The sequence below is a fragment of the Schistocerca serialis genome, chromosome 6 (genome assembly GCF_023864345.2).
Source record: "Schistocerca serialis cubense isolate TAMUIC-IGC-003099 chromosome 6, iqSchSeri2.2, whole genome shotgun sequence".
Classification (NCBI taxonomy): Eukaryota; Metazoa; Arthropoda; class Insecta; order Orthoptera; family Acrididae; genus Schistocerca; species Schistocerca serialis.
In genome coordinates, this window is record NC_064643.1 from 470989923 (window position 1) to 471016430 (window position 26508).

The window sequence follows — 26508 nt, forward strand, 5'->3', positions numbered from 1 at the left end:
ACACGGCATCTACATCGGAACACGTGTCTGTGGCCCTCTGAGTCTCGTGGACGAATAGCGCGAGCTGGGTTTCAAACGATCGTCTATTTCGAAACCCATGCTGATTCCTACAGAGTAGATTTCTAGTCTCCAGAAAAGTTATTGTACTCGAACATAATACGTGTTCCAAAATTCTACAACTGATCGACGTTAGAGATATAGGTCTATAGTTCTGCACATCTGTTCGACGTCCCTTCTTGAAAACGGGGATGACCTGTGACCTTTTCCAATCCTTTGGAACGTTACGCTCTTCTAGAGACCTACGGTACACCTCTGCAAGAAGGGAGCAAGTTCCTTCGCGTACTCTGTGTAAAATCGAACTGGTATCCCATCAGATCCAGCGGCCTTTCCTCTTTTCAGCGATTTTAATTGTTTCTCTATCCCTCTGTCGTCTATTTCGATATCTACCATTTTGTCATCTGTGCGACAATCTAGAGAAGGAACAACAACGCAGTCTTCCTCTGTGAAACAGCTTTGGAAAAAGACATTTAGTATTTCGGCCTTTAGTCTGTCATCCTCTGTTTCAGTAGCATTTTGGTCACAGAGTGTCTGGACATTTTGTTTTGATCCTCCTACCGCTTTGACATAAGACCAAAATTTCTTAGGATTTTCTGCCAAGTCAGTACATAGAGCTTTACTTTCGAAATCATTGAACGCCTCTCGCATAGCCCTCCTCACACTACATTTCGCTTCGCGTAATTTTTGTTTGTCTGCAAAGCTTTGGCTATGTTTATGCTTGCTGTTTACTTCCCTTTGCTTCCGTAGCAGTTTTCTAACTCGGTTGTTGTACCACGGTGGCTCTTTTCCATCTCTTACGATCTTGCTTGGCACATACTCATCTAATGCATATTGTACGATGGTTTTGAACTTTGTCCACTGATCCTCAACACTATCTGTACTTGAGACAAAACTTTTGTGTCGAGCTCAGGAACAGGTAGCTGCTGCTGTAAATTCTACGAGCACTGGGAAGCGCGAATTCACCGACAACACAGTTTTTCATTTACATTAGGCGCGGTTGTAGAAATGTAGCGTTTGTTACCGTCAGCTTTTCAAATCGTTCTCCTATTACGTTTATCTTTTCATACATCCAGCACCATGGCGGTCTTTTTTATTTGCTCTTTCTTTTCTTTTTCTCAGTATTTCTTTTCGGTGTCTATTTCTAAATGCTTAAGCTCACATGTAACTAATCTGTAACATATATGCTTGACATCGTTCAAATGTGGGGGCGATCTAGAGTAATATGAAATATACACACATCAAAAAAGGTTTTGCATCACCTCGGTTCCGGAACCCATACAGAAAATTGGAATAGAGATCAACATACACATCATTTCCGCCATTTTTACTACTCATGAGAAACACACATTGCATGTTGTATCACCAGACAGCGAGACCTTCTGTGGTTGTGGTGCAGATTGCTGTACACACCGGTACCTGTAACACCCAGTAGCACGTCCTCTTGCATCGATGCATGCCTGTATTCGTCGTGGCATACTATTCACAAGTTCATCGAGGCACTGTTGGTCCAGATTGTCCCACTCCTCAACGGTGATTCGGCGTATATTCCTCAGAGTGATTGGTGGGTCACGTCGTCCATAAACAGCCCTTTTCAATACATCCCAGGCATGTTCCACAGGGTTCATCCCTGGAGAACATGCTGGCCACTCTAGTCGAGCGCTGTCATTATCCCGAAGGAAGTCATTCACAAGATGTGCACGATGGGGGCGCTGACTGTAGTCATGAAGACGAATGCCTCGCCGATATGCTGCCGATATGGCTGCACTATCGGTCGCAGGATGGCATTCACGTATCGCACAGCCGTTACGCCGCCTTCCATGACCAACATCGGCGTATGTCGGCCCCACATAACGCCACCCCAAAACAGCACGGAACCTCCACCTCGCTGCGCCCGCTGGAGAGAGTGTCTAAGGCGTTCAGCCTGACATGGTTGCCTCCAAACACGCCTCCGAAGACTGTCTGGTTGAAGGCATATGCGACACTCATAGGTGAAGAGAACGTGACGTCAGTCCTGAGCGGTCCATTAGGAATGTTGTTGGGCCCATCTGGACCGCGCTGCATGGTGTCGTGGTTGCAAAGTTTGAGTCGTAACACGACGTCCTGTGACTGCACGAAAAGCATTTTTCAACTGAGTGGCGTTGCTATCATGTTTCCACCGAGCCATAATTCGTAGGTAACGGTTATCCACTGCAGTAGTAGCCCTTGGGCGGCCTGAGTGAGGCATGTCATCGACAGTTCCTGTCTCTCTGTATCTCCTCCATGTCCGAACAAGATAGCTTTGGTTCACTCCGAGACGCCTGGACACTTCCCTTGTTGAGAGCCCTTCCTGGCACAAAGTAACAATGCGGACGCGATCGAACCTTGGTATTGACCGTCTAGGCATGGTTGAACTACAGACAACACGAGCCGTGTACCTCCTTCCTGGTGAAATGACTGGAACTGATCGGCTGTCGGACCCCCTCCGTCTAATAGGCGCTGCTCATGCATGGTTGTTTACATCTTTAGGAGGGTTTAGTGACATCACTGAACAGTCAAAGGGATTGTGTCTGTAATACAATATCCAGTCAATGTCTATCGTCAGGAGTTCTGAGAAACGGGATAATGCAAAACTGTTTTTGATGTGTGTAGAAGTAAAAACTTAAACAGCCAAGATAACTAGTCATAATTTTGTTTTTTATTGACCGGCTTCGGTAAATCTAAGTTTCCATCACTGGAACTGAAAGCATGTAAATCACAAATTACAAACATAATCAGGTGAGCTACAATAAGATGGGGTACATATTTTCACAAAATGGGTATAGGCTATTCAACATCCTTATGCAAATACATCTCCTTACATCTTCTTCATACGTACAATATATGGTGTTAAGTCACGACACGTCATTCCACGAAGATGCAGAAAGTGATGCATCGGCATGTCAATAATAAAACAAGGTTGACATAAAATATCATACATATTGCACCGACTGCACAAGCTCATGTTCACACTACACATGAAAGATAACTGAGGATAACATGTCAAAGCAAAGACGTTACAAAGTACTAGCAGGTGCATCTACAGTAATAGACACACAGAAATGCGATCGTAAATTGTAAAGCATAAAAAGGAAGTTACATCCAAGGGGTCGACAAAAGAATGCTACAGGTACATTTTAGTACGTAACTATTTAACACAAGTAATCCAGATTGGGGTGTATTGAAATAACAAATTTCTTTTGGATCAGTATTTTGTAAAAAATTTTAAAAGTAAACTTCCTATAAAAGTATAAAATAATGTATTGTACTATCTACTGATATATAGCCAAATAGCTACAAGGCAAACACAGAGGGAAAATATATCGCCCTTTAATAAGTTTACAGAAGATCAATGGAAGTCTTGGTGATAAAGAGAACGTGTCACAGTGCGTGTAGGTAACAAGTGGGACAACTCAGATATTGCATTCTTAAAATACTATATACAAATCACAGAATTATACACCAATACCAGTAGAACAAAAGGTGAGGTGCTAACGTAACATGTGGCTCGAGGTCTTAAAACTAGCACTGACACCTTGTGTCGAATTACATATTTTCTTACGATATTACATGTTATCCTTCTCTCGCATTATGAAAATTAAACACTGTAATTATGTATATATTATCGGTATAATTCACGTTACTGATGTCCTACCTTTGACTAATGGCAGCTAGACTTCGAACTACGATGATTTCTTATGGTGTTTTTTGTATAGATAGTAATCATAGTTACTTTCATATTGTACTTATATCACTATAATGCAAATTATTTGTTTGCTCTTATTGATTACGTAATTTCTGGTCTTTAACTAAATGCTCGTTACACCAAAACTTCAAGCACCTTGTTACGTTCGCACCTAGACGTTGTTCTACTGGTATCGGTCAATAATACTATGATTTGTATATGATATTTCAAGAATGCAATATTTTAGTGGTTATACGTTGTTGCCTATATACATAATGACATGTACTTAGTCCATTTTTTTCTGTATTCTTATCACCTAGACGCCCGAGCAATCTGTAAGCTTACTAAGTGACGATATATTTCCACACTGTAGGTGCCTTATAATTTCTTCTTCCTCTTCTTCTTCTTCTTCTTCTACTCCTCCTTCTTCTTCTTCACTTTACGTATTAGCAAATTGCCTGTTACAGTACTCCATCTCTTGTATAGTCTTCCTACGTTTCCTCTTCCAAAGCATTTATAATTGCCAGCCTTTACAGGTATCTTTCTCCACCCATACAGTCTATATGATTCTTCTATTTTCTCCTATCTTCCTTTATTTTTCGTTTTGTTTATATATTCCTAAATCATTCCTTATATCTTCATTTCTTTTTCGATCTTCCCTTGTACATCCTTCTACTCCTCTTATAAATCAAATTTCTTGAGCCTGTATTCTACTTTCTTACATCTTTCTGTTACTCGTGCTTCAGTTTCATAAGTAAGGCTTCACTGCTGCTATTTTTTTTATGAAACTTCAGCTGAGTTCTTTCCCAGCTTCATTCTGCCAACTTTTTACGATGTTTCCACATACGGAAGTAAATTTATTAAATTTTTGGTCCACGTCATGGCTATATTCATAAGTGCTGTCGCATCCTAGATATTTTAAATGTTATACTTGCTCAAAGATTATGTTATTCAAAACTGTTTTAGATATTACTGGTAGACTGTACTGAAATGACATCGCTTTCGTTTAATCTACCGATAATGTTAGGTTGTAATCTAAGGCTGTGTGCTGGTACTTATAGACTCCCATGTGTAGGTCACCTTCATTCTCTATAATCAAAGTCATATAAAACTACATTTAGTCTAGAGTAATGATCTAAAAGAACTCTATTTATGTTCAAAATTTTCCATTTGCTGATAACTTCATCTATATTTATAGTATATTGAAGAGTGTTGAAATAATACAGCGTCCTTGTTGTACCCCTTTGTTTGGGTTCATTGAATTTGTTGTTATATTTCCACTTCTCTTAACAATACCCTTGTTTGTGTGTAGATTCTTAGTATTATTATGAGGTGAGATGGATAGTTTCGTCCAGTCATGATATTCTATACGACTTCTCTACTCACATTAGACTGCCTAATGCTTTCTCAAAATCCATGAAAGCGAAGATGGGTTTTTTAATTGAACTCTCGTCTCTTTGCTATAACTTGTTACAGTGTAAAAGCATCGTCAGTAGTTGATCGTCCTTTTCTAAACCCAGATCGTTCTTCAGATATTAGCATTTCCATGATACTTTAAGCCTTGCATTCAAGATTTTGGCATATGATTTATAGGTTGAATCCAGGAGGTTTATTACTCGATAGTTACTACATTTATTCCATCTAAACCAATGGCTTTTTGTAGCGTTTAGAGCTTCCATCAGTTCTCTCATATCAATATCGTCCAGGCCTTTTGTATCATTCAGTTCGGGTTAAGTCTGAATTAAAATATCATCATACAACAAGTTTTTATAATGAGTTATCCATTCTTTCTTTCCTATTTTATTAATAAGTATACGATCATTTTCTTGGCTGTTCCGTTATTTTATAACTTTATAAGCGATAATTTGTCTGCGGTGTAAATCATACTCTCTATTTCTAACGAAGCGTTCCCATTCTGCATGCACCCTCCAAGTTATGTATTTTGCATTATTTCTCATCTCTTCAAATGCATTATACCTTTAATTAATAAGATTATTTGTCTAGGTCTTGAAACCTTGTCGATTTTCTTTATTTTCTCTTTGTATCTCTGGTGTCCAAATCCTTACTCCTCTACGTTTCCTGTATTTCCTTTTCTTCCCCAGAATCCCATTAGCTCTGTTCAGTACGGTTGACTTTAAGTTTTTACATTGTTCTTTCAAGTCTTCTGCCGTTTCTAAATTTGTTAATGTTTTTGTCATCCGCTTTTAGTAGAGATTTCTTATGCTGCTATCTTCTAAAACGTAAAATTTAAGAACTTATTCTTTCTTTTGGTCCTGAACTGGTTTCTTAAGTTTTCTTCATTTTGCATGGATGTCAGGAAGTGGTCTGATCCAGTATCCACTCTTTGGTAAACTCTGGCATCTATAACCTGTCCAGGAAATCCATAATTTACTATTATATATCAATAACAGGTCTATATCCTCTTGCTGACAAGGAAAACTGGTCACGACTTCCTTATTAAAGAAACTGTTAGTAATTTCTCAGTGATTAAAGGCAGCAATATCTCTCAATATTTTCCGTTTTCTTTGCAAACGTTTTCTCCAAATGTGTCTATGATTTTTGAAACTGGTATGTTTCCGATTCTAGCACTGAGATTTCCCGTAAGTAAAATCTGACCTTGTCCCTGGTTAAGATCACTTGTAACTGTTTGTAAAAGGTCTTAGACTCGTCAATTTTTCCTTCTTCTGGACATAACTTGCTATTATTCTTAGGATAATTTTTGTACCTTTTATTTCTACTAGTACAGTGCGTTCATTTACATATCCACTGTCCAGTATTTTATCTTCCCATTTTTTATGAATGTAGATTGCAACATCTTTACTTGCTGTTTGTTAACGATTTACTCTACTGTAGATCATAATAGAGTTGTCTACATATTTAGCTCCTGATGCTTTCTTCTTTGTTTCTGTAACTGCTGCAGAATCTGGTTCCTTTTCTTTCATATCTTTAGCTAATTCACTTCCTTAAGAGCAATTCCTCTAACGTTCCAGGTGGCAACTTTCCAAGTTCCATTAATCAATTTTCTCTTGTTTCTGTTTCTTGCCCATATCGTATCCCAGTGATTTATCATGTTTCGTAGGCTAGATTTAATACAGTAAGTATGCTCATTGAGTCCCTGAGAGGGGTACAGACCTATTGCAGGTAAGGCTGGTGATGGAACTGCCATCTGTGAGCTTTACCAGCCACAGTTCGTAATTCACGTGAGTGTGGTACAGCATTTCCTCTGTACTCGATGTTATGATTATACCACCAATTCTCAGTCGTTAGAGCCTCGTCTGCTTGACAGAGTACACCACTGGCAAGTGAAATTGAATAGTTCGATGAGAGAGGCTGTATATTCGCGTCATCATCTCATTAGCATCTGTTCGACTGTATGGCAATAGGTAGTGCGGTTAATATACAGTACGTTCTTTTATAATTTTATTAGAAATTTAATTTAAAAATAATTAAGAAAATTTTTCAGGAAAAAAAATCTTTACTTACGATTTATAATTCATGATCTTATTTCTGTATATCTGCCACAACATTGCCACCAGCTGTTAGCGTGTAACATCTTTGCTTTGACTTGTGATGCTTAGTCTTCTTTCCTCTGTCGTGTTAACATGAACTTGTGCAGTCGGTGCAATATGCAAGATATTTTAGCAAACCTTGTTTTATTATTGACACGCCGAAGCATCAATTTCTGCATGTTCCTAGAATGACATGCCGCGACTGTACACGCTATGTTGTAGATGTGATGGACATGTAGTGAGAGGTACGTAAGGGATGTTGCAGATACCAATTTTCTGAAAATATGTGCGCCACCTTACTGTGTCTGACCTGATTACGATTGATATTTGCGATCTGTGTGCTTTACAGAACCAATGATGGTAACTTAGATTTGTCGAAACCGGTCATCAAAAATAAAATTATAATTAGCGATCTTGGTTGTTGAAGTTATTGCTTCTACATTTCACATTAGCTATAAGACTTTCTCGGCTATTGGTTATGTACATATTTATATACTTGTAAATGTTCAAGTCAGACATTGCACAATATTTGAAATGCTTGTCGTTCATTCTTGTAAAGTTTTTCCATGGCTCACGTATTTCTCCTATACAAGTCTATGCTCCAGTTGTACAGTTTCTGAAACATGTCGCCATTGCACTCTACATCTGATGGTAGTCATTATTCGAAATTGCGAATTCATTTTATATGTTTCGCAACAGCTGTGGTCGCCTCAATACGTCGTCAGCAGAATAATGCAGGCACTGCAATATCGTATTTATCTGCCGATACCGGGCAAACGACTTTCAGGCACAACGTCTAACCTGTACGGGAATATAGATAATGGATGTGACAGCACAGATAGTAGACGCATGGTTGACGACATAAGGGAAGTTTGGGTCTGGCCTGAATCCCTCACAGATAGCCAAATGGTAAGACGACCGCTCGTGATAAGCGGGAAATCCAGATTTGAGTCCCGGTCCTTCACAAATTTTCATTGTCGTCATTCCATTCTACAGTTCATGGTACTCATTATTTGCAATTGCGAATTCATTTGATGTGTTCCTTACTTCCACGTTTACCAACTATTTTGAATCACTGGAGGCTGATGGAATATTTTTATACTTATATTTATGTTGCTTGCTAAACCCAGGTTCAGAGTTATTCTTCCGAACGGCCCTGCTATTCTGGATTTATGTCGACTTGTTAAGGACTAATTTCATATGTCAATAAATAACCTGTGAATATTATTACTATTTTCCTTTATTTGAAGTTCTCTGTAAGAGATTTGAAAATTTATGCCAGACAATATTCTTTATTTCGGTTTCTAAAGCGTTGACTACACTATATCGTAGTGTGGAACTGTCCCAATACATTGTTCCATATGACATGAATGAAAGTAAGCATGCATCGTAACTTTCGTGACAGCTACATTGCCATAACAGGGAATCATGCCACGCGCAAGGCTTTTAAGCTATAGACTTGTAGAACAGGAATATCTGTTGTATATTATTTACAGTTCTACAATTCAATTTCTTGTCAGTATTAGCGTCCAGAAGGTTTAAACACAATTTTTTCCACCCTGAGTTACTATTATTGAGAAAGTTACATCATGCCTTGTATAAAACAGCATGAACATTATTTTCTGTGCTTATGTATACTTTTTACAGCATAAGTGTGGAGGTGGTTTATGTATAACAAAAGTTGGACCGATTCAGTATCTACATTAGTTGCACACTTCTTGTGATTTGCATCGAGCCTGAAGAAGATTTCTTGTGTAAACTGACATAGATTCTTAAAAACACGCATTCTTTTCAGTAAAATATGAAATAAAGTGGTTATTAATTGTCAGTATTACAAAATTTAAATGTCTACAAAACGGTACTCCGTACCGTATATAAAAAAAACTACATAATGTATCCGTATGACTTAGGAATTTCGGGATAGTCAGACATTCAGAAAGGAGATAGGTATGACCTAACCTTTGCAGGCAATGATGAATACAGTGAGAAAAGCGCTGTAGAAAACTACTGCCAAATGACTACACAGTCTCTTGTCAATTTTTGATTTATGGAAACGTGCGTATATGTTTCTGCGTTTATAGAGAATGATAGTTTTATGAGTTAGTTACTTTTTTTTCAGTTTATCCTAAGCGACGATGACGACGTAGAATATTCCGCCTTCATCGGTTAGACGGCTAGCTGCTTAAGATACAGCCTCTCATGTACACAACTTCTGTATCTCTGCACTACTCAAACTGTTTTTGTTCTCTCTCTCTTTTGCTTTCCTTATAGGACCAAATGGTAAGTGTGCGAAAGGTGGCATGATACTTTGTGTAAGTAGCAACGGCGACACAGTCGCTTCCGGCCAGTTGTACTACTGCATGGAATGTAGAGCGCATGGCACTTAACACAATCATGCCATTATGCTCTGTCATTTTTTTCTTTCCTTTTTAAGTTCCATGTCGTTTTTTGTACAGAAATTTTTTGAATGTCTTGTGGCGCGAGTTTTTCATTATGTTGTAACAACAGAATTCTTTCTCCCGTGGACAAAATAAGAATTGTTTTATTCTGTGTACAAACAATGGAAGTACACAACGCTGGAAAAAGCTCATTTAACTCACATTTTTTCCCAGATTTTTCGCAGTGAATAAGGAAAGAATGCTGTAATCTTCAGACTACTTTTAGTTTTCTTCGCCAATCTGTAATGGCCATTACATACGTATGTTCATAATATAATCAATTTTTTGTCGTTATTTACATTATTTGTTCCTTGCGGACCTAGTCTAACATAACGCAAGTTCTTAATTCCATAGGACAATGGCTGTTGCCTACTGGGATGGATATTTATCTATAATCTTCAGATAAATAGCTGAGAACATCTATGTCTTTTATAATTCTTCGGCATAAAATACATGATGCTTATAGAAAATATCATACCTAAAGGACCCTATGCCTTCTACACTCGATGACCTCAGGGACACATTTCTGTTGTTTTCATCCAGCCATATTTCTTTCTGTTTTAAGATTAATGTACGTAGGGGTGTTCTCTGCAGAAGTCCAGAAACCTGTCCCTTTTCCAAGTAAAAGGTTTACAAACTCTTTCTTAACCTTTTCTGTTTAACAATTGCTCAATTCCTTTTATACCTTATCTATACACATAACTTGACCACCTTTCTTTACTGCAAGATTGCAAATGTCACGATGTCTTACAGTTACGCCTATAACTTCCATGAAACATGGGAACATTTCCAGAAACTTCTTACCCTATTATAGGTAAATAGTTTACGCAAGTATATACAGAGTGTATCATAATTAATGGCGTGAACGCATACAGTTGGAAGTACACTACACTAGATGCAAAAAAGTCTCAGTAAACAGAGGGTCGCAAATGCATACCTTAAGAACTACGAGCAATTCTTCATCTTCGATACTGTGAAGCAAACCTCTTCTACTGCAAGCTCTTTGCTTTCCACATATTGGGAAGTAGTAGTATGGACCAAAACAAGAAAAAATATCCAGTAAACATGTGCTCTAAAATGCATACCTTAAAAGTTATGAGCAATTGTTCATTGGAAGAGTTGTGTTTCGAAGTAGCGAAGATGAGCACGTGCTCATAGCTCTTAAAGTATGCATTTTAGAGCACATGTTTACTGGACATTTTCTTCTTGTTTTGGTCCACATTACCATTTCCCAAAATATGGAAAGCAAAGAGCTTGCAATAGAAGAGATTTTCTTCACAGTATAGAAGATGAAAAATTGCTCGTAGCTCTTAAGATATGCATTTTTTATCCTATGTCTACTGAGACTATTTTGCTTCTAGTATAGTGCACTTTCAACTGTATGTGTTTACGCCATCAATAATGATACACCCTGTATACTGTACGAAGGAAAAATGCATCACTTGGAGGACAGCATACGATTATTCATCCAGATTCAAGACAAAAATTTATCCAGCAAATTCATGTGGGATGCATTTTGAAAACTCGTGTATGAAAACGAGGAGGTGCCGACGCTGTCACATAGTCCAGTGCATCGGAATCTAGGGAGGAAATTTTATCAGCCAGCACCACGTACCAGCCGTCGCAACTCACTGAGTAGACTGCTGGGATATCAGACCCGCATCCACCATAGAGCTATGATTCGAATTCTCGTCAGGTGATGGATAGGGTCTAGCGAAGTATGATCCAGCTACTGGAGACGTGTTTGCAAATGCAAGGTGCTCACTCTGATCATCTATGAAGACGGGCGTAGACGTCAAACGTATAGAACGGAATTATTATTGTGTGTAATCTGGTGCAAACAATCTATTGGGCTTTTTGTACCTCACTGGATACACACAATGTTACCGTATACATTATTATTCTCTGTTGGCTTTATTTGTGAGATGGATGAAACTAAGTGGTCGTTTACGTAAGTTTATGTTATGTCTTAATGTTCAAATAAAGGTATCAGTAACACACTAACAAAACGAAGTACACGAGATGCCACATTCTGAAGGTCTAAATTGGATACAGTTTATGCTTTAACGGAAAAAAAATGTTCAGCGTGATAGTGACTCGAACGTCGACGAGTCTCCATATCCGTTCTCTTCGGCCTTTCCTCGTCTCACTGCGGTAATGGGTCATCCCCAGCACAGTGTAAAGTTCGTGTTGCCCGTTCTCGGCCCCAACGCATTCAGTTACGGCTTTCCAGAGTCTTGTTTCTTTTTTTAATTGCATTCTATTAAACCTGTTGGCAGGACTGTGTTGTGCTAGATACACTTTTGTCTTCAACTGGGGCGAGAAATCTTATGCCGACGGCTAAGTGTAGCATTTTTTCTTCACACACATACACATTCATTCTCAGACAATACACCGATTACGATTTATAATACAAACTATTTCACAGATATTATATGCAGTAGAATGAGCAAACACACTGACGATTCTACTTTCCACTGGATGCGGAAAATGGTATCGTTAATCGACACAGATATTTGAAAACATAACATTCATCATTCAACCACAGGAAAATCCAGAAGTCACATGATAACAAAAAAAGCGAGTTTCCTCCTATTCTGCTAGCTTAGAGCAAATTTCTGTTCTCCTGAAATCGTTCTGGATGACATCTTTCATGAGAAGTTCTCATGGCCTCGGTCGTCGTTAGAGAGTTTTATGCAAAGTAACGCTGACTACCGAAATTTGTCACTCTCATTCTCCTCACTTTTCATGTCCATTGACGCATCGAAATTAACAGCAAACTAAATCATAGTTTGTCACGTTGTATTTAGTGGCAGTGCATGTCTGACATTTTAAAAAGTTGATGTGATTCTAGTTATAGGGTAGTTAAATGTTTTACTCTATGTGTCCAGTTATAGATGTGTATTAACTGTTTGCTTTAGAAGCTCAGTAGCATATTGTTACGCATTTTTTCGCCTTTTCTCTTTTCCACATTTCAGCTAGGATTTATCATTAGTTAAATGCACTGCATTTTATGTCGTTCCGCATTTAGTACCACATGTTATTTGCACGCCAGGGTATATGTGAAATATATATGTTTAAGTCAGGTGTGGCACAATTTTAATTATAGCGGAGAACTGATACCCTTAATAAAAAGGACTGAGACTTCCAAGCGACATAAATGGTTGCATTCAGCTAAGAGAACCCATCCCTAAATTTTTCCAGTTCTTCAATAGTAAATGCTACATTCCAAAAGCACTTCGATATCTTTGTCAATTTGTCGATCGCAATGAAAACCTAATTTTATTCCATGCTGTCTCGCGGGAGAACACAGTGATATTTGAAAGAAAAAGCTATCAGCAGTATAAAACAGTAAGATCTCCAATAGGTGCTGGCCAATAGGTTTTATCGTAGCTTTGCAAAGAAATTGCTAGCTGACGAAATATCTAGTTAAATACACATTATCCAGGAGTACTGCACTGTGAGCCTTAATAGCATTTGATGTTTCCCATGTTTTAACTATTAATGTATAATTTGGACTAAATAATTCCTAAATAAACTTCCACATGTCTTTTGGAATTGTTTTCAGCATATGAAACGTAAAATGAGAAATATTTAAAATTGATAAAAAGAAATCGCAAATTTCATTACACCCCTTGAGAAATTTCAAGGCATTCGCCTTCTTTTTCGAACTAGCCCACAAAAACGTTCGATAGGCCATCACAAGGACCACGAAAAAGACCAAGTGAATTGGGATAGTTTGTATTTCTGTAGACTGGATAATAGAAGAAGTCTATTCGTCTCTACAACTTGCAGATCAGTGGTAAGTACGTCCATTCAGAAGTTACATGTGTGCAATAAAAATTCTTGTATTGTCAAACATTTCGAAAGTGGTTAGTATCCACCTGTTCAACTAATTCCAGTCCCAGCAAAATTAGATACTCCGGGAGTTTTTCATTTCGAATTATTTCACCTTTCTGTAAATTCCACAACAGTTGCATCCTCGTACTGAAACATTTTCGCAAATTTTGTAACTGCCAGATAAAGTTTCCTACAGTCTTTTGAGTTCATATCAACCAGAATGTTGTGAAATAACACGATTTTGCTGGCTCAGTTCCTAGCCACTGCTAAATGTCCCATTGTTAGAACTATGCATTTCGTCAACATTGAAATGTTGCTGCCCTGGTATCTAGCTGAATTATTTCCTGTTAGTCAGTACTTTCGTCTTTCTTTTCGTTAGTACCTCCGTCTCTCAGTGATTTCGTAGTTACACATTTAGTTTTAGATCGACCTTGTATGTCTCTGATTGCAAATCTAAGTAACTTGTTAATAATCTACATTGTCTCGTTAACATTTTTTTCCTTTACCACAGCTATGTTTGTTATGTTTTAAATCTATTTCAATTTATTTGAAAGCTGCCAGTCACCTGAACCGTCCTGTTTAACTTGTACGTGTAATATGTATTTAGAGCTCTGGGAGCTCACCCTCAGGCTCTTCATACAAGATACATGATCAGTTTACGTCATACTTAACCTAAGAAGTATAGCACTGTTCAGTAAGTTATCCATTGCCTCACTCGGGTGTACAAGCATTGCTCTCCTAACGCATGGTGAATTCGTCCCTCCCACAATTATGTGGGGGATCACTGAGTATTTTATACTTACAGCAATTGTCCTTTTATTGTCCTACCTATGATCATACTTGATGTTTACGTTATGAGTCGATGATTACTAAGTATCTGATAATTTTTCCACTGCTACCAATGGCCAAATGTGTAGCTTTACGTTCGCTTTCTCTTTATGTAATATATTCTAACACACATTTCACAAAATACGGAGCACTCTCCACCAACTGATTAGCGACAGTGTAAATGACATCCAGAAGTGAGTCACTGCAGTCGACATAGAAAGATCGAGGCTGAGTGTTGCTTGAGAGATGTTGCTGCAAATGTCATCTTACGGTAACTCGTTTGTTCAACCGTCAACAGAGGTTTGGGGTGGTAAAGGCCATGACCAGCTGACTGGGCAGTATCTTTTGCTTAACACACTCGGTGGGGGAAATTATCGTATCCCTCTTCATGAAGTATTGCCAAGAATGTTAGAGAAAGTCCCGCTAGCAGTCAGGCAGGGACCCACAAAAATTTGTCGTTAATGTCAGAGAAAGTGTAGAAAACATTTTTCCCAGTTTCTTTATAAGGAAAGGCGTGCCGGTAGCGTGGTCATCACATTCTCCCAGCCTCACTTCTGTTGGCTGCTCTTGTGAAGGGAGATGAAGAGTTTGGTGCGCGAGACAACTATCGTCCCACCACTTATTTGGCTGAAGCTGCAGCCATTGTTCATGAAACACCTGGTTGTTCTGAGCGATTTACATTATCATTAGAACGCATTAATTTAAATAGAAGACCATTTTAGCAACATCTCTAAAACAATGTTTATCACAAGTCAGTTTGAACACCTTCTCTGATCATCACTAGGAGTCAGCGTCTTCATGGAACGCTGGTGGGCAAACGTTGCACCTGTGACATTTCTCTAACATAAAAAAAAGTTTATTTTGTCACCCTTAAACACCAAACTTTTGTATACATAGTTTTTGTACACCCTGTGTGTCTTCATTCGATCAGATGTTTAAGTGTATTCCGACTTGTCCAACACAGTTGGACAGTGATAATGTACATATTACATTTTCATGCCCTATTCCTGTCCTGATTTGCATCCTGTATTAAACTTCTCTGTATATCAATATTGGTTTTGTTAAACATGTTGGCTATTTTATCAGATATAGCTTCTTGAAATTCATACAAATATTTTGATAGGCTGGGTAAAACATTTAATAGTGTAGTTTCTACTGTGATGGACTTCCTTTATATACTGAAGGCGACTCTGGTTTCTCTTTGTTACATTCCTACTTAGGAAGTCAAATGTCCTGTTCTTTTCATGGTCAATTTTAGATTGAAAATGTTGGTATAACTTGCTGGAATTGATGGATTTTGCCTTACTTTCCCCATTTGTGCAATCTTGCATCATGCTTGTACCCTTTATGTATATATTTTATAACAAGCTGTCTTTTGTGCGATATTTTCATTTACTTGGAAATTTTATCCTCCAGACATTTGGTGAAAATATCTATCATTAGACTAAAAAGAATACTACCCTTCACCACCCTACTTCTTGTGTGTATGATACTAGAAAAATATTTATCACAGTGACGTAGTACCATTTCATATAGTTGTAAGCTGGGATTTTAGAGTAGATTAAAAACAATAGGCACGATGGGGCTTTGGTTCACTTCTGTACATAAGAATTTGTGGTTCACCTTTTGTTTTAAGCTGTTCTTTGTGCTGCATCATTCACGATTTCGAAAATATAAATGTTTATGAAAACCTTCTTGTATTATTTACAGCTATTTTTCTATAATTACTATCGTTGAACGTTTATTACCAATAACAGAAAACACTTTTTTCTGAATTTTCTCTTTATGTGTGAAAGTATTTTAATGTCTGATGTTCAACGGAATGGCTCACTAAATCAATTTGTTGGTTGACGTTCAATGTGCCAAGTTCAAAGTTATTTTACTCATATATTCTTGTGTTTCTGATTGATTTAGTCATGCATGTCTCCATAATTAAGAAGTGACAAATCTCTCTAGCAGAACTGAATGTTGGCTGTATTAATTGTTCTATCAAAAATTCTTTGATAACTTTGTACCATGTTATTTTTCAGTGGCAATGTGTTTTACAATTCTCGTGCAACAAGCTTCTCATGCTTTTGTGGTGTAGGTGCAAATCCGATACTAGGTCTTGTTTCTCATTTGAGACCTTGGAGGTAAATGGATAGATAACCAATATTTAGCAGCTATACATGTAATTTGTATTTTTGTTTTTTTATGTTATCATTTTTGTGTTACTTTCTATTATGAAACCCATTTTTTCATGTCTTTCAGCACATGCAGAAACGAAAAGTTGATGACTGGAGGTGGTTTTCCTTAGCTGGATATTTTATAACTTAAAAAGGCTAATTACATAATGAACTAAACACTTCTTAATACTGAAACTCATAATTTGTCTGCTTACATTAGATATTGGAAATATTGAAATTAGAGTAGGAAAAATTGCTTCTATCTGCATGTAATGACTCATGTAAACCAATTTTAAACTATTTCTCTACAAATATCTGTGTAACGTAGAGCTATTATTATGTGTAAACTGTTCCATATGGACAGGTAAAGGTCAAGGGGAAAATCTAAAATTTGATACAGTTTGGTAAAAAAGTCTCTAAAGCTCTCCAGCAAACCAAAGTAGTCTGAAAAGTATTGTTTATAGCGTAATGGTAGAAAATACCACTGTGACTATATAGCTTTATCAACAGCCTTCAGCCGTTTCTCTGTATTGTTTTCTTCATGTCAAGCTGGTTTCTTGGCCAACCTACTTTCTCATAGGTACACATAAAAAGATATTCTTACTTGGAAGCACGATAATACTGTGATACTCGTACATTACCACTAGTATAACAACACAGCTGAAACCTCTGTGGACAGAACAAAAATTGGTATTTTTTCCAAGCATGTGGCAAAACTTCATCACAAACTGGACATTAATATTTGTAAATGTACCATCGAACACATGACCCGAACATTGACAACTTTTTAAGAACGTTGCTGCACACTTAAGTTAAGCAAGATTTGACTTCTTAATGTCTTAATTGTTCAGAGTGCATTTACAAGAGATCCTAGAATATGTAGTGCACGTTAACTAATCCAAACAAGACCATTTTTGTGACTTGTTGTCATCAAGTGAATTAAATTCTTTAAGAATACCTGTCTCATTGAAATTATTACTTCTGACATTATTCTTATTCTCATTATTACTGTGTTGCTTCCAACATAGTTTAGAGCAAAATAATTTCCATGCAGTACAACGAAATATGTATTTTTTCCCAAATTAATAAAGGCAATTAAAGGCATTAATGGTGGAAGAGTTTCGGACATGTTTAGGGACAAAAATGGCAGCAGTACACGTTATTTGGCTACTTTTCCTAAAATATTTTAATTGCTACATAGCTCTCATACCACGAGTACAGAACATACCTTTGCTTCTGCTTTTCACGTCGTTACGAAGAGTACAATGTCCGTAATTTTTTTCCCATTTCCACATCGCCGTACGCTGATATGTCGAGTATCTGTCTGAAATAAATGTTATTTAAACGCAGAGGCTAGTATCCTGCATATTTACACACTCGTAAAATACACTGTCTCAGTTTATGCAATAGTTAGGATACAGTGGGTCGTTATTAAAACACAAAATCTTTTCATGAAATTGATTAAAAAGTTTTGTGTTTCAGTGTGCTCAAAATTAATGAAAGTTATCAGCAGATAGTACATCAGTTTTAGGTGGTAGTTCTGTTGTAATACAGTGAAATTTTCCGAAAGGTTCTAAAACTTCCGACGATTTGCCATACTGAATTATTTCTAACACTGCGATGTAATCAACACATCGTACACGCACCATGCAAATTAGAGAAGACGTACACCCAAAACGTGTATCGTTAAACGTTTGATATAAACATACGATGTTTGGTAACACGCGTATGGAAACTGTACAATTGTTCAAGTAAATACTGCCGTAAAGAATGAAGGAAGGAGAAGAAATATTTGTTTCCAGTTCAAAGAAAGATGACTCTAAAAGACAAGAATATGGTAATACTCTGAAATTCTGACTTATCGCCCTTTACTCAGAACCGCTTTGTGATCGATTATGCTCATTATATTTGAATTTTTCCTCTTCTGAGTAAAATGTAATTATTGGGGGAGGGAGGATATGGTTCGTGCGCATGTATGAAACGTGTGTGTGCATAGGCGTGTGAATGGAGAGAAAGACAGAGGAGGCTAATTGAGCCTATGCTAGGGAACTCCGCATGCGGAACTGAGTACAGTGGAGGGCTGAGTAGTGTGTTTTCCTTTCCAGGATACAGGAGCACACTCGCTCCCCCTGCGGTGTGATGTGCCTCAGGCGTGTGGGACACGGGTAAGACAACGATAAGGAACTTACTTACATAGGTCTAAACATACTCTGGCTGGCTAATTTTGGTTCATGGCAATTGATAATTTTAGAAAAAGAGAGATCATTTAGGCAGTCAGACCATCTTTGTTACTCAGCAGACTGATAAACTTACTGAAAGAAAGTTATTCCGAATGATTAAACTCCTAGAAATTGTAGTCATGTCAATGAAGTTACGCCTATACCATTTACGACGACTTAATGATAGAAGCGCAGTGAAACACTGTATGAAGTACATCGATGGAAGCACTTCTTCAGTTTCTATTTCAAATAATTTTCCGATTGTTAATCAATTTTCTAGTGCGACTATCCTATAAACAAAAATGGCAGGGTAACCTTGTATCCATACAAAATGGAGAAGGACACAAACCAGACATTTACGTTAAATAATAATAACAACAGACTAAGGAAACCAGTTAACACTGCCACGATACTATCAGAGCTAACAATAATTCTGGAGTGAAATTTTTAATACTCTATATCACTCTGTATTAACTTTCCAGCGAGAATAAGGAAACTGTCTTTGGCCATTGACTATCAACCGAAGTCTGTCCTTTTAAAGTCTCTTTAATCCAAAAATCGGAGAGTCGCCTGTAGTTACTACTATTGGTGTTAAGTCAGAGTTTCCGCCTGTTTAAGGAGAATAATGTGCAAATGTAGATTTAATTTAGTTTCCGGCTACATAAGAAAGATTAGAAATAAGTCTGTACCATGAGAGCACCAGGTAGCCTTATGGACTACGGACTAAAAGAGAGAGAACACGTACATACGAAGAAGCTAACCAAAAAGCTGAACCCTGCATGCATTTCACTTTGTCTTGCGATGGGTTTGTGAGTCGACAGTTCTTTTATTCCCATTAATGGAGTCGCGATCCTTTAAGAGCGTGTGCGACTGTTAATATGTCCCGTCTATTACGAACAGTCTTCCCATTTAATGTCTGTATTTGGAAAAAACTGCAATGTAGATACACTTGCAGGTACTGATCTCGCCTTAATGTTAGGCGACTGACCAAGAACTACAAAATCAGTAGTAACACAAAAAAACCGTTTACTCAGCATGAGAACACCTTGAAAAAAGCATTTAATTTTGCACTGATCGGCAAATTTCCTCGACAGTAGCTTTATCCAACTAATTAGCTTACACAGAGACCAAAACAATAATATTCCAATACAGTATTCAGAACATAGGGTCGATAAAACGCAACTTAATCACAGACCTGATAGCTGAAAAGAAAATGGTATGGTAGTTCCCACATTAGTAGAAGATACACAATTTATCGACATTCATGTTCACAAACAAGAATTATTATAAGATTATCAGTATGTCAATTTGACTTTTAACAGTTAGTACTGCTGTACAATGTGACAGTAGATCAAAGTCAAACAGTGTGAAAAGCTGTTGTGTTCAGTGCAGAAGATGCAACTGAAATGGAAACTGTTGATATGTATGTTGAAGAGCAGAACGGAATTCATAGCCTGTAGAGCCTTGTTTTATTAAGTGACTGATTCAGCACAGAGGTAGCAATTTCAAACGCAGTCTTCCTAGCCACATACCACTGTAGCTCGTCACGACCTAATTTGAGAACGAGGTCAGGCCTCCATACTTCTACTATGGCTCTTTCAATAACAGTGACAATGTGGCGTTACCATTGCGGTTTTAATGGTGTTCCCCGTCTGTTCATTCTTTATGAACACATGCATTTCGGGCTGATCACAAGATTCAGAAAAGAAAACAGTGCACATTTATCGAACTTATCGCAATTTCGTCAGGCAAGTTAATTTCGTTAGGAACGTCTACACTGAAGGGTGGTTGCTATTGATAGATGATTTTATTGCGTTCCCTACATATTCTCCTTTCGACAGTGTAATCAACACTCTCCCCGTAGTATTTAATAAGAGCTGCTCCGAACGTACACATTAAGGATACAAATTCACAATTTCGGTACATATAAAATAGCGCAGCACAGTTATAGTATATTCAGCAAGCTGGCTACACAAAATCAATAATTTTTCATCAAATATTTCGTTAGATAATTTATGTATTCGTAACTATGTTATAATGTTGACAAAAAGATGTCAGCACCTACTTTCACTTACAGCACCGATCAACTATAGGGCACCTAACACAATATGTCCAAAAATTCAGGGCCCAAACTCACAAAAATGGTGACTGAAACAACAACAGAAACAACTAGGTGCCGGAAATGCAATATGAGTGAGTTAGGTGTATACAGAAGGTCAATGAATGTGCTCAAATAATAAAACAATATTAAAAGTATATGTGAAGTTTCAAGACAATGTAGGAGCAAGGACCACTTACTTGGATTACTAAATTCTATTTTTCCAGTTACCATCATAGTTGTACTCAATAATTGCATAGCCTATGGCAATGGTTTGAGAATGGACAATTTATTGCGAAACTAGTAACCATAAAATAAAAGTTTTTCAATGCAACTCTGACAGAAAATGGAAAAAAACATAAAAAGTCAAATGCTAAATATGTTTCCTTCCTTTGTTGTACTGATTGATGTTGCAACACACAGAGCCTGTATCGACGTAGTAGGACGTTCCCTGTTCGACGTAACATCTGCGGCGTGTTTCCTACGCGTGTGGCCACTGGAAGAATTCTTACTACTAATTCCTCTTGTGAATCCACAAGCGTAGACCGCACTTCCGCTTTTATGCACTTCCGCTTTTATGCGGCGCCGTCGAAAGAAGTCCAATGATGTGAATTACCGAGGTCCTCCAAGCCATACATTGCGCTCCATGTTATATATTGCGACCGTCAAGCAGGCACTACAGCGCTACATGTTGTTTACTGCTTCAACATGAGCGTCAAGATGTCACACCATTTCGAAACTCAAATCAGTGTTGGTGTAACGATGCTTGAAGGAGGTACTTTTTCTTTATCTCTTTCGCAACGAACGTAATTAAACATGTTTAGCTCTCACTCGTTATGTGTTTTCAGAACCTGGCTGCTGAACGAATATACACTACTGGCCATTAAAATTGCTACACCAAGAAGAAATGCAGACGATAAACGGGTATTCATTGGACAAATATATTATAGTAGAATTGAGATGTGATTACATTTTCACGCAATTTGGGTGCATAGGTCCTGAGAAATCAGTACCCATAACAACCACCTCTGGCCGTAATAACGGCCTTGATAAGCCTGGGCATTCAGTCAAACAGAGCTTGGATGGCGTGTACAGGTACAGCTGTCCACGCAGTTTCAACACGATACCACAGTTCATCAAGAGCAGCGACTGGCATATTCTGACGAACCAGTTCCTCGGCCACCATTGAACAGACGTTTTCAATTGGTGAGAGATCTGGAGAATGTGCTGGCCAGGGCAGCAGTCGAACATTTTCTGTATCCAGAAAGGCCTGTACAGGACCTGCAACATGCGGTCGTGTATTATCCTGCTGAAATGTAGGGTTTCGCAGGGATCGAATGAAGGGTAGAGCCACGGGTCGTAACACATCTGAAATGTAACGTCCACTGGTCAAAGTGCCATCAATGCGAACAAGAGGTGACCGAGATGTGTAACCAGTGGCAACCCATACCATCACGCCGGGTTGTACCCCAGTATGGCGATGACGAATACACGCTTCCAATGTGCGTTCACGGCGATGTCGCAAACACGGATGTGACCATCATGATGCTGTTAACAGAACCTGGATTCATCCGAAAAAATTACGTTTTGCCATTCGTGCACCGAGGTTCGTCGTTTAGTACACCATCGCAGGCACTCCTGTCTGTGATGCAGCGCCAAGGGTAACCGCAGCCATGGTCTCCGAGCTGATAGTCCATGCTGCTGCAAACGTCGTCGAACTGTTCGTGCAGATGGTTGTTGTTTTGCAAACGTACCATCTGTTCACTCATGGATCGAGACGTGGCTGCACGATCCGTTACAGCCATGCGGTTAAGATGCCTGTCATCTCGAATGCTACTGATAGAAGTCCGTTGGGATCCAGCACGGCGTTCCGTATTACCCTCCTGAACCCACCGATTCCATATTCTGCTAACAGTCATTGGATCTCGACCAAGGCGAGCAGAAATGACGCGATACGATAAACCGCAATCGCGATAGGCTACATTCCGACCTTTATCAAAGTCGGAAACGTGATGGTACGCATTTCTCCTCCTTATACGAGGCATCACAACAACGTCTTGCCAGGCAACGCGCGTCAACTGCTGTTTGTGTATGAGAAATCGGTTGTAAACTTTCCTCATGTCAGCACGTTGTAGGTGTCGTCACCTGCGCCAATCTTGTGTGAATGCTCTGAAAAGCTGATCATTTGGATATCACAGCATCTTCTTCCTGTATGTTAAATCTCGCGTCTGTGGCACGTCATCGTCGTGGTGTAGCAGTTTTAATGGCGAGTAGTGTATTTGTTGTTGTCTCTGACATTATATGTTAGTTTGAGCAATGAAGTTCTGAACTCCTTTAATCTAGTTTTTGAGCCTTTTCAGTGTCCTCTTCAGATGGAGCATAAGCAAGCTGCATATTGCGATACAGGGTACTGGCTCTGGGAAAAGAGGATGAAAAAATAATTAATGTATCGCCGTGCATTCATGGCCTTGTGTCGAGAAACGAATTGTTTTACTTATTATGGCAGATGTGGCAATAGTCATGAGATACCGCCTAATATCTTGTCTGACTTCCTTCTGCGCGACATAGCGGAGTAACTCGAGGTCGGATGGACTCAACAAGCCGTTCGAAGTCCCCTCCAGAAATATTGAGCCCTTCTGCTTCTATAGCTAAAGTGTTGCCGTTGCAGGAGTTTTTGCACCAACTGACCTGTCGATTATGGCCCATAAATGTAACATGAAATTGATGTCTGGCGATCTGGCTGTCCAAATCATTTGCTCGAAATGTCCAGAGCGTTCTTCAAAACAATCTGCGAACACTTGTTGCCCGGTGACATGCTGTATTGTCATCTATAAAAAAGCCATCTTTGTTTGGGAATATGAAGCCCATGAATGGCTGCAAATGGTCTCCAGGTAGCCGAACATAATCATTTTCAGTCAATGATCGGTTCAGTTGGGCCAGAGGACCCAGTCCATTCCATGTAAATAGATCCCACACCATCATGGACCATCACCATCTTGCACAGTGCCTTGTTGACAACTCGAGTCCATGGCTTCGTGGTGTCTGCGCCACACACAGACACTACGATCAGCTCTTACCAACTACGATGTCGTGCTGTTAGCAAAGACACTCACGTGGTCGTCTGCTGCCATAGCCCATTAACGCCAAATTCGCCGCACTATCCTAACGGATACATCCGTCGCACGCTCCACATTGATTTCTGCGGTTATTTCACGCAATGTTGCTTGTCTGTTAGCACTGACAACTCTACGCAAATGCCGCTGCTCTCGGTCGTTAAGTGAAGACCGTTCGCCACTGCGTTGTCCGTGGTGAGAGGTAATGCCTGACATTTGGCCTTCTCGGCACATTCTTGACACTGTGGATCTCGGAATACTGAATTCCCTAACGATTTCCGGAACCGAATGATCCATGCGTCTAGCTCCGACTACCATTTCGTGTTCAAAGTCTTTTAATACAAGTCGTGCCGCCGTAATCACGACGAAAACCTTTTCGCATAATTCACCTGAGTATAAATGACAGTTCCGCCAATGCATCGCTCTTTAATACCTTGCGTATGCGATACTACCGCCGTCTGTAAATGTGCATATCGCTATTACATTACTTTGTCACCTCAGTGTATATGAGGCACTGTAGTTACTACCCACCTGGCAGGTCTTATTTTAATTGCCTACTGGCCTCAGATTAATCATTTTTTACTATATGTATAAATATTGTCACCAACCTCTGTGGACATGGCCAATTAAAATAACTGAATTCACTGTAAATGTAAGTAATGGTTGTCACTATAAATCTGTGCCAGCAGACAATCCAAATGGAAGCTCTCATGTGAACATTAACTACAGTGCCACCTATATTACCGAAGCAAGTAAGGGAATTCGTGTTTCGACACAATTTGCCATGTAACTTTCACACATGGTGGAACATTAAATATTTATTTTGTCTGTCTTCCTGCAACCATTTCTATACCTTTTCCATAGGACACTAGATGCCCTCATGCATCGATACTGGCTGTACGATGAACATTTTATGAACGTATTGTTCTAACGTTCCTGATAACAAGGAATGACTGAAACACTTTTAACATTGTTTTATTCTTAGCCATATCCAGCGATTACCTGTATATTCTGTACTTACTCAATATCCGTTTCAGAAAGCTGGTTGCTCAACGGACTGTTTTTGTTGCTGTCTCCTGATACAGTGTCTCACTGCAGACTGTTAACGAAGGTCCGAGCATGTGGATTCGGTTTCCAGATACGTGAGTCGCTTGAAGACTTATTAAGTAATAGAACCCAGCAGGGCTAAGTTGTCCTAGACTGCAAGTGTTCATTAGAGACAAGACTATCGCCTGGTGTGTCCCAAAGAAGTATTATGTGACGACACTTGTTCTCTATACACATAATTGATCTGACGAATAGGGAGAGATGCAATTTGCGAATATCTGCTAATGACGCTATAGTGTACGGAACTCTGTAATCGTTGTGTGACTCGAAGAGGATACGGAATGACTTAGACAAAAGTTCTATTTCGTACAATCAATGGCAGCTTGCTCTAAATGTAGAAAAATGTCAGTTAACGAAGATGAATAGCAAAAACAAATCTGTAGTTTTTGAATACAACACTAGTAGTGTGCTCCTTGTACAGTCACGATGGTGAAATTTCTAGGCGTATGCGATAAGAAACGGAACGAGCATGTAAGGTTCGTAGGAGGAAACCCATCGTTTCTTGGGAGAAATTTAGGAAAGTGTAACTCAGGTATAAGGGTAACTCATTCTTACTGCAGGAGAGTTTGTGATCCCAACCAGGTCGGATTAAAGAAAGACGTCGAAGCAATTCCGAGATGTGCTGGTAAATTCGTTACTGGTAGGTTCGATCAACACGCGATTATTAGGGAGACGCGTCGTGAAGTCAAATGGGAAACCCTTCAGGGAAGACGATGTTCTTTCGCGAAACACTATTGAGAAACTTTAGAGAACCAGCATTTTCGGACAGCTGCAGAACGATTCTGCTGTCACCAATGTACGTTTCGCATAAGGATTGCTGAAACAAAATAGAAATTTGGACTTGTACGGAGGCGTTAGACAGTTATGTTTACCTCGCTCCATTTGCGAGTGGGTCGTGATAGAGGAGACACCGTATGGTGCTTGCGAAGTATCTACGACGATGTAGATGTAGATCCACAGAGCCTGTATCCATCACCACGCTGTAGAAATAAAGACCTGACGTTTATGTGCCCCTTCTGAAGATGAGCTTGAAAAGGCTCGAAAACCAGTTTGTAGGAATAAACAACTGGTTGATGATTTCTGTACTTACACGACTGACATTCAATACATTTTAGGATATTTTTTTTTTAATAGCAGGACGGTTTTATTCAGGATTCCATTATACCATACTATTCCCTACTCCTATGGCTACAAAACAGTATTTTTCGACATAATCTCCGTCCAGTGCGACATCCCTACACCACCTCACTCGGATGGCGTGTATGCCCACAAGGTAACACTTTACTAGTCGTAGTACCAATCAACGTCTTGCTGCATTAATACAAGGGTTGACCAGGAAGTAACGCACCGCATATTTTTTTCTCAGGCGAGAACAGTGATACGAATGCGAAACGTTACGTATGTATTATTTGAAGTCTCCTGAGTGAGCGCGCC

The 26508-nt window shown here is 38.9% G+C and overlaps 1 protein-coding gene across 1 annotated transcript in view; it reads left to right on the top strand.

Moving 5' to 3' along the window:
• The window catches only part of LOC126484384 (regulator of G-protein signaling 17), an 882604-nt gene that overhangs the window by 385955 nt on the left and 470141 nt on the right, over positions 1-26508 (top strand). The window contains exon 3 of the mRNA XM_050107876.1: positions 18643-18702. Coding sequence (XP_049963833.1) covers positions 18643-18702 — 60 coding nt within the window. The remainder of the gene's footprint in view (positions 1-18642; positions 18703-26508) is intronic.